The 14442-nt window shown below is 40.5% G+C and overlaps 1 protein-coding gene across 1 annotated transcript in view; it reads right to left on the reverse strand.

Annotated features, from left to right (window-relative positions):
- Positions 1-313: 313 nt before the first annotated feature.
- PSMD1 (proteasome 26S subunit, non-ATPase 1) overlaps positions 314-14442 on the reverse strand; it is an 89442-nt gene continuing 75313 nt past the window's right edge. The window contains exons 20-25 of the mRNA XM_054571627.1: positions 13061-13230; positions 11237-11329; positions 7504-7590; positions 6847-6993; positions 2548-2703; positions 314-525 (exon numbers count right to left, since the gene is read on the reverse strand). Of these exons, the coding sequence (XP_054427602.1) occupies positions 2557-2703; positions 6847-6993; positions 7504-7590; positions 11237-11329; positions 13061-13230 (644 nt within the window). The 3' untranslated portion in view covers positions 314-525; positions 2548-2556. The remainder of the gene's footprint in view (positions 526-2547; positions 2704-6846; positions 6994-7503; positions 7591-11236; positions 11330-13060; positions 13231-14442) is intronic.

Consider the following 14442-nt stretch of genomic DNA (forward strand, 5'->3'; position numbering starts at 1 on the left):
TGGAAAAGGACAAAGAAAAAATACAGTATCAGATTCTGTAGCTAAACAAAACTAAATAATTTACGTCTATTGTCCTTAACAAGGTCAGAAGCAGGAAACAATAAGCAAAGCTTATTTAAAAAAAAAAATGTGTCTGAACTACTTAAACTGACTACATTTCCCTCAGATCAACTAAGGGACTTCACTCCAGGATTTAGCTCTGGGTTTAGGCATTTCATGGTGTGCATGTGGGGAAGGGTATTAGATCCATTTATTTAAAATCCAGGCTGAAAAACAAACAAACAAACAAACAATCAATCCATGTCCATCTGGAGATTTTAGCGTATTTATTTGAAAACCAAGTTCTGTGAAAGAGTACACAAAACAGTCCCCCATCTCCTCCTCAACCAGGGATTCGGAGATGAGGCTCTCCAGCCAGTGCAGGCGCAATGGTACATGCAGTGAATAGCGGGTCTCCACACGAGCTTCCCCACAGGCGTTTCCAGCAGGAGCCTGGACAACCTCCTTCAGGTGAGCACTGAGATCCTGGGGGAGGGGAGAAGGAAAGGGGAGCCATGGTCATTCTTTCTTTAAAAATCATTTTTTTCTTTTAAACGACTAGCTGTTGAAGCCTAAAACTAGCCCCTAACCCTGCCTATGTGGTACTAATATGCCAGTTTCTGCTAAGATAGACTCCAGTTTTCCAACTTCTATTGGACTGAATGTTCTGTCCTTTTGAAAACTAACAAGAATCTCATTTCAGCTAAACACGGTTTTGCCATCGGGTAGTAAGTGCCTTGAGAGACTTCATCGGAAGGGTTCAGGGAGGCGCTGTGCAAGGCCGGACGGGCTCAGAGGAGTCAGTTCTGCAGAGGCTGAGCGCTCAAGGTTCGAACGCTGCCATGTGCTGGCTGGGGAAGCTCAGGAACCCACCAAGGTGTCCTGAAAAGAGAAATTCTCTCAAAGGGAATTTTCAAGAACAAGTTCAGACAGCAAGGAAGTCAGTATAAACCACCCTCTCTCTAAGGTCCAAACTGTCTCTCAGAGGCTTGAAAATGTTTTCCTACTAAAATGGCAGGGCTCCTGTCTTAATATATACATGTGACCTTCCTGTGAAAGCTCTCATTAATTGCTAGTCACTGTGTAACGCTTACGGTGCTAGATTTGCAACCTTACATTTAAATGTATTTTTCTTTTGTAATAAATACTGTCCTTACTTTAAAAAGTTGAACAAATTCATATTTGTCTGACAATGTATTGCTATTAGGGTGGAATTAGGGAGCCTTGATTATACATTTTTAAAAATTTATTTAAAACACTTAAAAAGATTTTATTTATTTTTTACAGAGAGAAGGAAGGGAGAAAGAGTGGCAGAGAAACACTGTTCAGTTGCCGCTCAAACACCTTCAACCAAGGACTGGCCTGCAACCCAGGCATGTGCTGTGACCAGGAATTGAACCAGAGACCTTTCAGTTCGTGGGATGGTACCCAACCCACTGAGCCAAGACAGTCAGGGTTGTTTATACTTTTATATGAATCTTCAAATATGTGAGGACCATTCAAAAAATGGGGGGAATATGAATGACAGTTTTATGAAATTAGGTCATTTCAATCTTTTGCATCTGAAGACCACCCCTTTCAATATTATTACAATACTGGCATTAATAATAATCTTTTTCAACTGGACAAAGCTTTGTGTTATAGTCTAATTGACTCCAAAGCACCTATATGCACTGTTAACTTTTTTTGTTTTTTTTAAAGATTTTATTTATTTACTTTTAGAGAGATGGGAAGAGAGGGAAAAAGAGAAGGAGAGAAATGTCAGTGTGTGAAAGATAACGTCGATCAGTTGCCACTCACATGTCCTCAGCTGGGGACCTGGCCCGCAACCCAGGCATGTGCCCTGACTGGGAATCAAACTGGAAACCCTTCTGTTTGCAGCCCGGCACTCAGTCCACTGAGCCACACCAGCCAGGGCTGCACAGTGTTGTATATATATTAGTTGTTCAATAGTTTCACCAAATAAATGAACGTTAAGGCTTTTAGTGCCAAAAGTATTGCCAAAGGAAAGGAAGAGAAGAATCACCGAGAAGTCTGGACCTGTGCTACTCTAAGTGTGATCTATGGACCAGCGCTGGTGCACAAACCGTAACTGATCTACAGCAAGGAGCTTTCATCAAAATGTAAATCAACTCCATTGTTGAGCAAACTGTCAGTTTAGCTGACTTCTTCTGGGTGAGCAGGAAGCAAGGCTTTTTTTGATAAAAGCAGCACTGAGCAGGTTTACATTCTGAAGCAAGCTCTCTACTTCCCCACAGACCTATAAAAAATGTTTGCAGAGTGGCTACTTTCAACAGCAATGGTAGTTCACTATAGGGTGGATTCTAAGTAGAGAGAAAAAGAAATTGGTGGTTACAATTTCAAGAAAAGATTTAAAAAAAAAAAAGGAGGTAGTTTTAATCCTGTTTAGGTAAATAGGGACTGAACACAAAAGAAAGGGAAAAAGTGAGACAATGTCCCCGCATAAAACATTTGTGAAGAACTGACAGACAATATTCACACACACACCTGTGGTCCTTAATCGTCAATATACTCAAATGGTTCTGGGGGCTCTGGCTCTTGCTCTTCCTCCTCGATTTTCGGGCCATGGGCTGCCACGGGTTCCACCAGCTCTTCAATGTCCTCACTGGTGTCCTTCAGAATGATGATGCCTCCGATGGAGAGCTGTCAACACAGAGCAGGGCACAGAGGCTTGAGCCCCGCTCACACCCCAGATTGCTCCGAATCTAGAGCGCATGTTGTGAAAGGGCACCTGAAGGCTGCCTGAATAATTTGGAAGCAAAGAGTTGGGATAAAACTACACTGTACTAGGTGAGCCAGGAAACCTGGGCGCTTGTGCCTGTGTGACACCTCACTGCTGACTTCACCCGACTGCTCAACTGTAAGAGGCTAAGAGCTTCCTGCCCTATTCTTTCAGGTTAGCCTGAGGCCTGAACGTCAGTGTGCATTACAGAGAATAAAGGTAACTGTCATCTATAAGGAGTATTTGCAAACTTAATCCAGTGGCTCAATGGATCAATCCAGTGGTTCAGGGCAGAATAAGTAGACTGTTCTAGTCTGGACAACGCATCCCAATTTAAGACCAGTATTTCCCAGGACAAGCCTCAGTCTGACTGCAGGGAGAAATGTTTCCTGTCCAAATACAGTACTCTAACACCACATTCTAGTACCACGCCTTGCTACTCTACTGTGCCTGCAGCATCATTATCACTTGGGAGCTTGTTAGAAATGCATGAAACTTGGCCCTAACCTGTATCCACAGAATCTGCATTTTATAAGTTCTCTAGGTGATTTGTATGTATATTAATATTTGATAGCACACCAGTCTAACAGATACTTTATTATTTGTGAGAAAACCATTATTTGGGCACAAAATACAATCTACAAATGAAAAGCCAATTTTTCTCCAGCAATTTCACGATGACAGAGAGAACAACATAAATACAACAGACATCTGAGTGTTTTTCACTTTAATCTACAAATCCTTGCGATGTACAACAATGCAGAGCTTATTAAGCCTTATCCCAAGCATATTAGCAGAAGGTAGATTCACACACTGAACTCTGGTGTGCTAATCTTATTCTGTTTGCTTGCCTGTGTGAAAGGAAATGGAAGGCTGCTCTCTGTAATTGAATCAGACAACAGTGGCAAGGCACATCTGGAAAAAACATATTTCTACCAAAGCACATTACTGGGAAGAAAAAGAAGCATAAGAACATTAGTTAAATGATTCTCATATGTATAAGCATCTCTGCAGTTCAACCTAATCTGATTTTTACTCATCAGAACTCTGCCCTGCCACGCTATACAACTGGTGTGCCTTCATGAATTTCTAAACTAGTTTACTTTTTGCAACGTAGACGTATCAAAGTGTATTAACTTAGAACTTTTGCCCTTAAAAAGTGTGCTTTTTTCCAAAGAGGAGTCGTTTTATGACTGGCCTCTACCTTCCCCACCAACAGGCATCCAAGAACGCACAGTGAGGACGCGCGGCCACTGCCCTCACCCTTTGTGGCCTGAGAGTTTATTCAAACCTTCTCGAGGACCAAATGGAAATGGATGTTTTACTAAACGTGAGAAAATACCCATGTTCACTACGGTTTGGAAGCATGGCTTCCAGTTATAACTGTGCTATTTCATGCTTAAGTTAAATGAAATAATTGAACTCAAATCTTGCAATATAATCAACATTTGAAAAGAACTTTTTATAGCTATGTGGTTTATCCTAGTAACAAATTCTTAGTTTTTATCTGTGAATGTCTTAATTTCACCTTCATTCTTGAAGAATAAATTTGTTGGATACAGAATTCTTGGTTCATAGTCTTTTCTCTTAGAACTTTGAATATGTCACCCTACTGCTTTCTGGCCGCGATGGTTTCTGACGGCAAATCAGCTGTTATCTTACTGAGGACCCAGGTACATGATGAGCTGCTTCTCTTTTGCTGCTCTCAAGTTTCCCTCTCTGTCTTTTAACAATTTGATTATGATGATGTGTCTCTGTGCGGATCTCTGTGAGTTTACTCAAACTTGGATTCACTGAGTGTCTTGGATATGTACATTAATATTATTCATACAATTTGGGAAGTTTTCAGCCATTATTACTTCAAATATTCTTTTATCCTTTTCTTTTTGGGACCATATTATCCCATTCTGTGATTGTCGGTATGCTGGATAGTCTTCTACAGGTCTGAGGCTCTGTCCATTTTCCTTCATCTTTTTGGTGTTAGTCATGTATGTGTACACACACACACACACGGCAACTCTTAGAAATCAGACCCTGCCCTATCTCTAGGGTATGCTGTTTTGTTTTGTGATTTTTCTGAACTACTTCTACAAAGTCTGTATTTTCTGGCATATGTGATTACTAAAGTCTCCACTCAGTTACTCAGTGTCAGCTAATGATTGGACAGGGATTTTCTTAAACACCTGGAACCAAAAAGTCTCCCAATCTTTGCTGAAGGAATATATGTGTTGAGGTAACAACTTCAACAGTCAGCCAGGCAATCGGCAACTCTTCCTTCACCTTCACTTTTTGCTTGCACAGAGGCAGTCTTTTGACTCATAAATGAACAAGCTACCTGTTTAGTTCCTTGTCCTGTTGCAACTTCCTCTGACTTAATTTTGAGCAAAGGCTCAACAATCATTTAATTTCTAACTAAGATATACTAGTTTCCTCTTATGGCTTCACAACATTAAGTATATATACTTTGCTATCCTTTTTTTTTTTTTAAAGATTTTATTTATTTTTAGAGAGAGAGAGGAAGGGAGGGAGAAAGGGAGAGTAACATCAGTTGGTTGCCTTTACATGCCCCCAGCCAGGGACCTGGCGCACAACCTAGGCCGGTGCCCTGATTGGGAATCGAACTGGTGACACTGAGCCACACCAGTCAGGATTACTTTACTATCTTTAATTCTTCATAATTGTTGAAAACACTGGGTGTGTTGTGTGCTTCAGGTATCCACTAGCTGTATACTTCTGTATCTGTTCTGGATATATGTAGCCCACTTCACTGTCAAGGGCAGTTTCCAGATGCTGTTTGAATACTTTCTCTGTAAACATGCCACTTAGATGAACTGGGTTGCAGATTAGACAGTGACCACATTTAAGGTGTCCAATGCTCATACTATCCATTCATTCATTCAACACTGCAGACCACGCAGTGTTAGGTGCTAGCAATGCAGGATTAACAGGAGGTGGGAGGAGATCTATTCTCTCCCTCCTGGCCTGACTGCCTGCTACTTAGAGATGTCTGGTGACCTGTCACCACTACCAAGTAATATTTACTAAGGATTACCATGTGCCAGACATTGTTTTAGGTGCTCTACCTATAACAATCTATTTAATCTTTACAACATTTTTAGAAGGTAGGTACTATCACCATCCCAATTTTACAAATGAGGAAAGTAAAACATGAAGAGATTAAATGACTTGTCTCAGCTACATAGTTAATAAATGGCAGAGCTGGAATACAGACTCAGTTCGGCCCAATTCCAGTTCTTTACCACTAAATACAGCTACTTTCTGTTCCTTGTCCTCGTGTCTTCCAACTGATAATATAGTCAGGTAAAACCCTGGCTCAGAACTCTACATAAGAGTTGCTTTCTACTTACTACCATCAGGGACCACCTTCAAGTTGATGAGAATGGGTTTACTTTTCTGTAAGGAACTAGAAATCTCATCTATGACATTTATGCCCAGGACCTAGATGTACTAAATGTGCCTACTAATGGCTCTCTAGTTTTCTAGGTGTAAGAACCTGGAAAATAAGATGTCATCATGCCCAAACGTCTGATCATTTCTTTCTAACATAAAACATTCTTAGAATCAATTAAATGACACGACAATCCTTTTATAATTATAAAATTCAATGCTCTTAGTGATTGTGTATTAACTGTATTGCCTTAGTTAATCTCTGCCACATTCCTATGAGTTAGGGATGACAATATTTACTTTAAAGTAGAGGAAATTGAGGCGAAGAAGCTCAGTACCTGACCTGAAGTCACACAGGCTGTCAGTAGAATCGGAATTCAAATTCAGGACGCCTGGCTCTCGAGTCCATGCTCCTAATCAGGACCCTGTATTAGCAACTTCTATGGCGTAAGCCTCTGGTAGACGAGGGGTGTTTAAAGGGTTACACAAGAATTGTCAAATGGGAATGGAAGGAAATGTTCTTTCGCTAACAAATTTATTAGGCCAAAGAGCTTTTTCGAATGCTTTGGAGATTTGTCCTTTTCTATCACCACTATACTGTCCTATGAATTCATGTTCCTTGGGTCCACAGCAGCCAAGGGCCACTGGTAACTTACGGGTTTGAACGGCTGGTATCTGCAGGTCTCTGGCATGGTCAGGACCTTCAGCTGGGCAGGCATAACTCGGGCGGGGTTATCCAGTAACTGGAAGTTTGGCTCAGGTTCTTTTTTCTTTTCTTTTTCTTCCTTTTTCTCTGCTTCATCCTAGAAAATATTTAAAAATATCCTAATAAAGGTTCACTTCTGTTCCATATCTCTAAATAATATTTGATAAATTCACTGAGCAACTATTAGGTACAAAAGGTAGTTACGATTAGATATTACAGAGGTACAACTAAAGTAATATCAGACTCGAAGGAGGGAGAGGATAACTCTGCTTGGGGGTAAGAATGATATTTAACTTGGTTTAAAAGGATTAGGAGGTTTTTATACCAGCAGAGATCAGGAAAAAAAGGTCTATTTAATAAATGACCCATTTTAGTTGTCATTTCTTCCAAGAACTCCTTCCTGATTTGTACTATGAAATATTCTATTCTTCCCATGAATGGACATAATTTCTAAAGTCTCTTACAATTAAAATTTTATGAGTCTTTATGTTGGGAACAGTTTAATTATTTAAAGGAAGCCAAGAGCAAGATATAATAATGTTTAAACTAAGGAAGAATCTGGACCATACAGATAAATCAACTCATATGACTACCAAGTTATACCTACCACTTCCATTTTCTCTTCCTCTTTTTTTTCTTTTTCTTTTTCCTTCTTTTTAGCCTTGGCAGTAATAGATAACACGGCCGTGGAAACCTAGAGGAAGTGAACAGGGTAAATCATGGCGACCCCTTATCTACACACAAATACAAATGTACAAGCCCAAAGATAACTCAGTCCTATAATAATATTGTTTTCTGGCAGTAAGCGTCATGAAAAGCAAAATAATTGAGGAATAAGTCATGACATTTATTCATGTAATTACTACTATGGGCCTCAGGAGAAGCTTTACTTCCAGAGGTTTGTGCCCAGTATGACTCTAATTTTTTTTGATCTGCAGCTTACCTTGGACGTGGATTTGCTACCATGAGCTTCTGAGATAGAGATTTGGGTGCTGTACCCTTTCTTACTTTACAGGGAAAGCACTGGAAAACATAAATTTTCTCCAAATTTGGTTGTAAAGATATTCTCACTGGACTGGATGCCCTAAACTGGTACCATACAGTGGGTGAGGGATTAGCTGGGAATTACTCTCCTTGATGGGTCAAACTGAAATCAAAGGTGAACCAGGACTGAAAGGCTGGGCAGTATTTTAACCTGACCTTGTTTCAGACCCAAAAGGGAAGGAGCTGAAACAAGATGTTGTCAACAAAAGATATTCATCACCCATCATTCTCAAATTAGGTCAATTACATAATTATCTCTATGTACAAAAAAATTTACAGAAAAAAATCAACAACTAGCTAATATGGAACATTATCTTGAGAGAAGGAACTATTTTCCTAAACATAAGTTATCCTAAATGGTAATTTTACTGAGAAAACTTCAGGGGTAAGTGCAGCTCTCTTTTACTAATATGTGAGGACACATATCCACGAGTATTCTCATACACTGTCGGTAGGAGTACAAATTGATTACATCCATTTAGAAAGGAAATTTAGTTAATACTTATAAAAATAATGTGCATTGCTTTTGGCCAAGCAATTCCACATCTAAGGTCCTAACCTATAGATATACTTGTACAAGTGCACAAATATATGTGTATGAAGGCTCTTGTTCCAGTTTCATTTTTAACAGTGATGAATTAGATATAACCTTGAATGTCCACCAGATAGGGCACTAGTAAGAAAAATCATGGTACAGACACAAAAAGATGCCTTTGCAGCTTCAGAAAAAACATGATCCACATACATGGAAAGTTTTAAAGAGAAATTTTTTAAGTAAAAACAATAAGAAACAAAACAGTAGAAAATAATCCTATTTGTGGTATGAAAAGTATTGATAAATACAGAGAAAACATCAGGAAGAATTCACAAATTGTGATTCTTGCAACATGGCAAGTGAATGACCAGGAGAGAAAAAAGGCTTTTACTTTATCCTCTTGTGTAATGCTAGATTTTACCATAAATATTACTTTAAGAATATTTAATTTAAAATATAGGAAGAAGTCTGGCAGGTTGGAAGGGTGTAAAAAAGAGGTCCGGGCCGCCTTGAGGCCTGGCGTAGGAGAGGGCCCCCCGGGAAGCCTGCCTGAGGACGGCGGCAGAGCAGGTGGGGATGTGTGGGGCCCTGCCCAGCCCCCTGGATTCGGATTCACGAGAGATGCTTGGAGCTGGACTGTCACTGGGAATGCTGGTCTGCAGACCTCTGCTTTCCTGAAAGACGACCTCTGGTAAGATGGTGGCATAGGCAGACGTGGCTCCCCTCTTTGCACGACCACAACAAAATTACAGCGAAAATATAGAACAGCCATTGCTTAGAACCTCCAAAAATCAGGTTGAAGGGGAGTCTGAGAACTATGGAATTAAAGAAACCTCATCCATCCAGACTGGTAGGAGGGGCACAGACACGGAACGGGCTGGTTCCATATCCATATGTGGTGGATAAAAATTCAGGAGGGGTATCCTGGGAGCAAGGGGCCCAAGTCACCCAGCTCAAGGTTCCAGTGGCAGGAAGGTAAGTTCCCACAACTTCTGGCTGCAAAAACCAGCAGGGATTGAGTCCATGGAAGAAACAGCTGGAGTCCCAAGCAGCTCCTCTTGAAGAACCCACACACGGACTCACCTACTCAGACTCACTCCCTCTTGAGCTCCAGCACCAGGGCAGCAGCTTGAAAAGCACCAGTGGCAGAGAGGGAGAAACTGAAGTGTCCGGCATCAAGGCAAGCAGAGGCCATTGTCCCTTTTTGGACCGTCCCCTTACAGAGCACATCCAAGCTGCTTTTCCATATGAATGGCTGGTCTTAGATCCTGTTTCACAACTTCCTATTATCCTCTCAAACAAGCAGCAGCTGGCCTCAGTGAGCCCCAGGCCCAGAACTAGCAGCCAAGATTCATAGCTTGGCTTTGCCTGGAAGTCTTCAAAGCCCAGCACAAGTAGCAGCCATCTTAGATTGCTCTATAACTCAGGGTGGGTGGCTCCGCGCAAAACACAGGTGGGGGCAGATCTTGGCCTGCACCACCTGGAAGACCCCAGGGCCAGCGCACCCAGTGGACAGCTACAGACCACTTCGGAGCACCACCACCCTGCCCCTGCACAGCTGATCCTCCACGGCGGGTAGAGGTTGGTGGTCAGCGGTCCCAGCCAATCCTTGCAGCTGACTGGCCTGGATGAATCCCTGCCACTGGTCTGCCAACAGCAACCAGGGCTCAATACAAGAGCGGGGTGCACTCAGCCCACACAAAGGGCACACTTTGAGTACCCAGCTTGGGAGACAGGGGAGGCTGTGCCACTGGAAACTACAGGACACCTACTGCATTAGGCCACACCACCAAGACAGTGATTCACAGCAGCTCTACCTAATACATAGAAACAAACACAGGGAGGCTGCCAAAACAAGGAGACAAAGAAACATGGCCCAAATGAAAGAACAGATCAAACTCCAGAGAAAGAACCGAACAAAATGGAGATGAGCCATCTATCAGATGCAGAGCTCAAAGCACTGGTTATAAGGATGCTCAAGGAACTTAGTGAGGACCTCAACAGCATAAAAAGGATCCAGTCAGAAATGAAGGCTATACTAACTGAAATAAAGAACAATTTACAGGGAAAGAACTGTAGAGTGGATGGAGCCAAGAATCAAATCAATGATATGGAACATAAGGAAGCAAAAAACCACCAACCAGAACAAGAATGAAAAAGAATAAAAGAAAAATGAGGATAGTGTAAGCAATCTGTGGGTCAACTTTAAGCAATCCAACATCAACTTCATAGGGGTTCCAGGAGAGGAGAAAGAGCAAGAAATTGGAAATCTATTTGAAAAAATAATAAAAGAAAACTTCCCTAATTTGGTGAAGGAAATAGAGATGCAAGTCCAGGAAGCACAGAGAGTCCCAAACAAGATGGTCACAAAGAGGACCACACCAAGACACATCATAATTAAAATGCCAAAGGCTACAGATAAAGAGATAGGAGGCGGGTGTGGGGAAATAGGTGAAGAGGTGAGGGGATTCAGAAGTATAAAGAGGTAGTTACAGGACAGCCATGGGGATGTAAAGTAAGTGTAGGAAATGGAGCAGCCAAAGAACTTACACGCATGACCCGTGGACATGAACAAAGGTGGGGTATTGCCTGAGGGAGTGGGGGTTGCTGGGTGGGGGGCGGGAAAGGGGGAAAAATCAGGATTGCTATGATAGCATAATCAATAAAATATAATTTAAAAATATTTAAAACAAACTCAAGTAAAACACTAAGTAGCTCCTATATATAAGTACAAATGTTGTTCACAGAACAAAGAGCATACCTTTTCCTTTTCTTTTTCTTTTGGTACTTCCAGAGGGGCAGGATATGCAAATGTCGATGGTTTACAGTTTGATTTATACTGAACTTTCGGCATCTGAAGAAATAAAAGAATTCCCCTCCTCCATTAAAATAATCGAAATCAAGATTTAAGTATTATATGCTCTTAACAAGCACACAAATAAAAAGGGATCCAGGCTACATGTTTAGTTACAGTGCTATTCAATTATGTCATCAATTCCTCCCTTAAAGGCATTTGTTTTCTTTCAGTGATTAGTTTTGAAGTGTTTTACACAACTACCTGGAGTTCTCTATACTTTCCTGAAGCTCTGTGCCTTTGAATAAGCATCCCTTTATCTCATCTTTACTGACCATGCACCTTGCTCAGTGAATTAAGCCCCACTTATGGTGTGAGCATCAGATCAACTAATACCTGTTTTGTAAAGTGTTATGTGATTATCTAGTCTGCATATCTTAACTTCCATTTCACTTCCTTGTACCACACTAAAAATCTACACTAGTTTGTATACAGTTTCCACACCATGTAATCACACCTTACAAGAGGCTAACATGAGCCTAATGGAAAAGTCTGCTTCACATCACTTATTTGACCAGGTTTAAAGTTCTCTTGCCTGAATTTTTGTTTATCCAGTTTGTACTGATAAAAAATGGTCATGAGCATCATATGTACTAGGACAAGAAATCCTATCTTTCCATCCGACTTTCATTGTAAAGAATGGAGACAGATCATAGAGCTGTGGGCCAAAGAAAAAAGTCCCTGAAGATTCTGTAAGATGTTTAACCACAATGTTAAAGGTTAGGGATTGGGAAACCAAGATTATTGTTTTGAGAGCTAAAACTGCTAAGTATTCACACATGTGAATACTTTAACACCTAAACACTTAAAGGAAAATTTGTTGAACAGCTATACTTTAAAAGAAAAAAATCAATTTCATAAAATACTCAATTTTTATCAGCCACTGCTTTTTTTTGCCTAAAAATTTTCCACTCTAAAAACTTAGAACATTTTAACAACAGTGATGGCCAGATTTAAAAGTTACTTAAAGGTAAAAAGGCCTCTGAGAGGAGGGAAGAGCAGGATGGCGACGGAAGAGCCCGAGGGCTGAGGAAGGCCTCAGCGCAAGCCCCGGAACAGTCATGAAAAAAGGGGTGGAGGATAGGGGAGGTATCACCTTAAGTCCTTGTTGTAAGTCACTAGTTTCTGTCAGATTCCTGGGACCTCACTGTTGGTCTTGTTTTCTGCCACTACCAAAGGGACATCCTCCTATTTTTTTTCCCTTTAGTAATAATCCTTTCTTCCACCAAATACTCTAGCATCAATTAACTCTGAAACATGTCCTTGTTGCAAACCTTCATTCCTTGTTAAGATTTAGTTTAGGTCCTTTTTGTTGCTTGCCCAGATGATTGCAATAGCATTGTAAGAGATTTCCACTTATACCAAAATGATGTTTCTAGAATGCAAAACCCATCATATTATTTATCTACATGAAATCTTCAGCTGCTCCCAGATTTTTAGTATTAAATAAAGTTCATCAGAGTGATCTATAAAGCCTTTTCATATTTTATATTCTGCCCCATCCTCTCTCAATTGATTTACCTAAGGTTACGAAATTAGTAAGAAAAACTTGATTTTGAAAACTTCTACTCAATAAGATGGTAACTCAATTTGAAGGGGAAATACTTTCTTGTACAATAAAGAACTGGATGCTAACTCACTTTTAAAATTTTATGAAAACACTCTTGAGCAGATGGTGAACAGAATATGGTGAGGAAGATACACCATAAAACTCAGGTCTCACAAGCATACCTTTAAGTCCTTGTTTAGGCCAATGACACAGGTAGGTGTATAGGCCAATGACAGGAAGTGTGAAAGAGGAAACCAGAACCAGAACTGGGTAAAGACAAGGACGCCAACCACAGAAGGCATGTGGGTGTGCCCAGTTCTGGACTGCAAGGAGATTGTGACATTATGACCACCTGTAGAAAAAGAGAGAAACCATGAACATGAATCCAACAGGGCAATAAAAAAGGTTTTTACGTACTGCACTAGGGAAGCGCTCGGTGATTATTTGAAGAGTACAGTTCATAAAGTCTAACACAGAGTTGCTGGAACTAGTTAGCCATTGAGCTATACAGGGTCTCCAAAACTAGAAGTGCTGTATCTCAACTGGATTCAGGGTAAATCTAGATCTTTCTATAAGGTAGGCATTTTTCAAAAACTAAGCTTGAAGGCATCGAAACTGTATATGCTAAATTAAATACTAATCTTTATTATACATTGGCTATTAATGTACTAATACAAAGTAAAGACCCTGGCCAGGTGGCTCAGTTGGAGCATTGTCCTGATTACGCCATGGCTGTGGATCCGGTCTCCAGCTGGGGCCCATACAGGAAGTAACCAATGAATGCATAAATGGGTGGGACAACAAGTCAATGTTTTTCTCTCTTCCTCTCTCTTTAAAACCAATTAACTAAAAGTTTTTAAAAATTTTAAAAATAAAATTTTAACACACATCATATTTGCAAGCAATAGCAAAGAGGCGAGAGGTAGATACTGTTTGCTTAGCTTTACTTTTCCTGCTTTAGTCATGTCTAAATGCAGAGAGCTCCAATACTAACTAGCTTTGTGACACTGGACAAATCACTTTCCCTCTATTATTATTTTTTATTTGTTGATTTTAGAGAGAGAGAAAGGAAAGGGGGGAGGAAAGAAAATGGGAGGAAGAGAGGAGAGAGAGAGAGAGAGAGAGAGAGAGTAAGAAACATCGCTTTGTTGTTTCACTTTTTTATTTATGTATTCATTGGTGGTTTCTTGTATGTGCCCTGACCTAGGATCAAACCCAAAACCTTGGCGTATCAGGACAATGCTCTAACCAACTGAGCTACCCAGCCAGGGCCCACTTTCTCTCTAAAAGTCTTTTTCTCCATTGGCAAAATGCAGGTTTGAACTTGAGTACTGGAACTACAACACTACCACTAATCAAAGAAATTTTTAATCTCCATTTCCTGATTCAATGGAAAAAAAAATTTTTTTTGAGAAAGCACAATACCTTAAAAAAAAGAAATCAGAGCTAATTCTAGTTAATCTGAAGTTTGGTCTGTAGAGAGGGCATGTGGCTTGGAACCTGACCTGTTGAGCTACCTATAGCCATGTGCTCTAGATTATCCCTTGAAGGAGTACAAAGAAAG

This window comes from Pteronotus mesoamericanus, unplaced genomic scaffold, assembly GCF_021234165.1.
Source record: "Pteronotus mesoamericanus isolate MK-2021 breed Mesoamerican mustached bat unplaced genomic scaffold, CSHL_Meso_final contig_1018, whole genome shotgun sequence".
Lineage (NCBI taxonomy): Eukaryota > Metazoa > Chordata > Mammalia > Chiroptera > Mormoopidae > Pteronotus > Pteronotus mesoamericanus.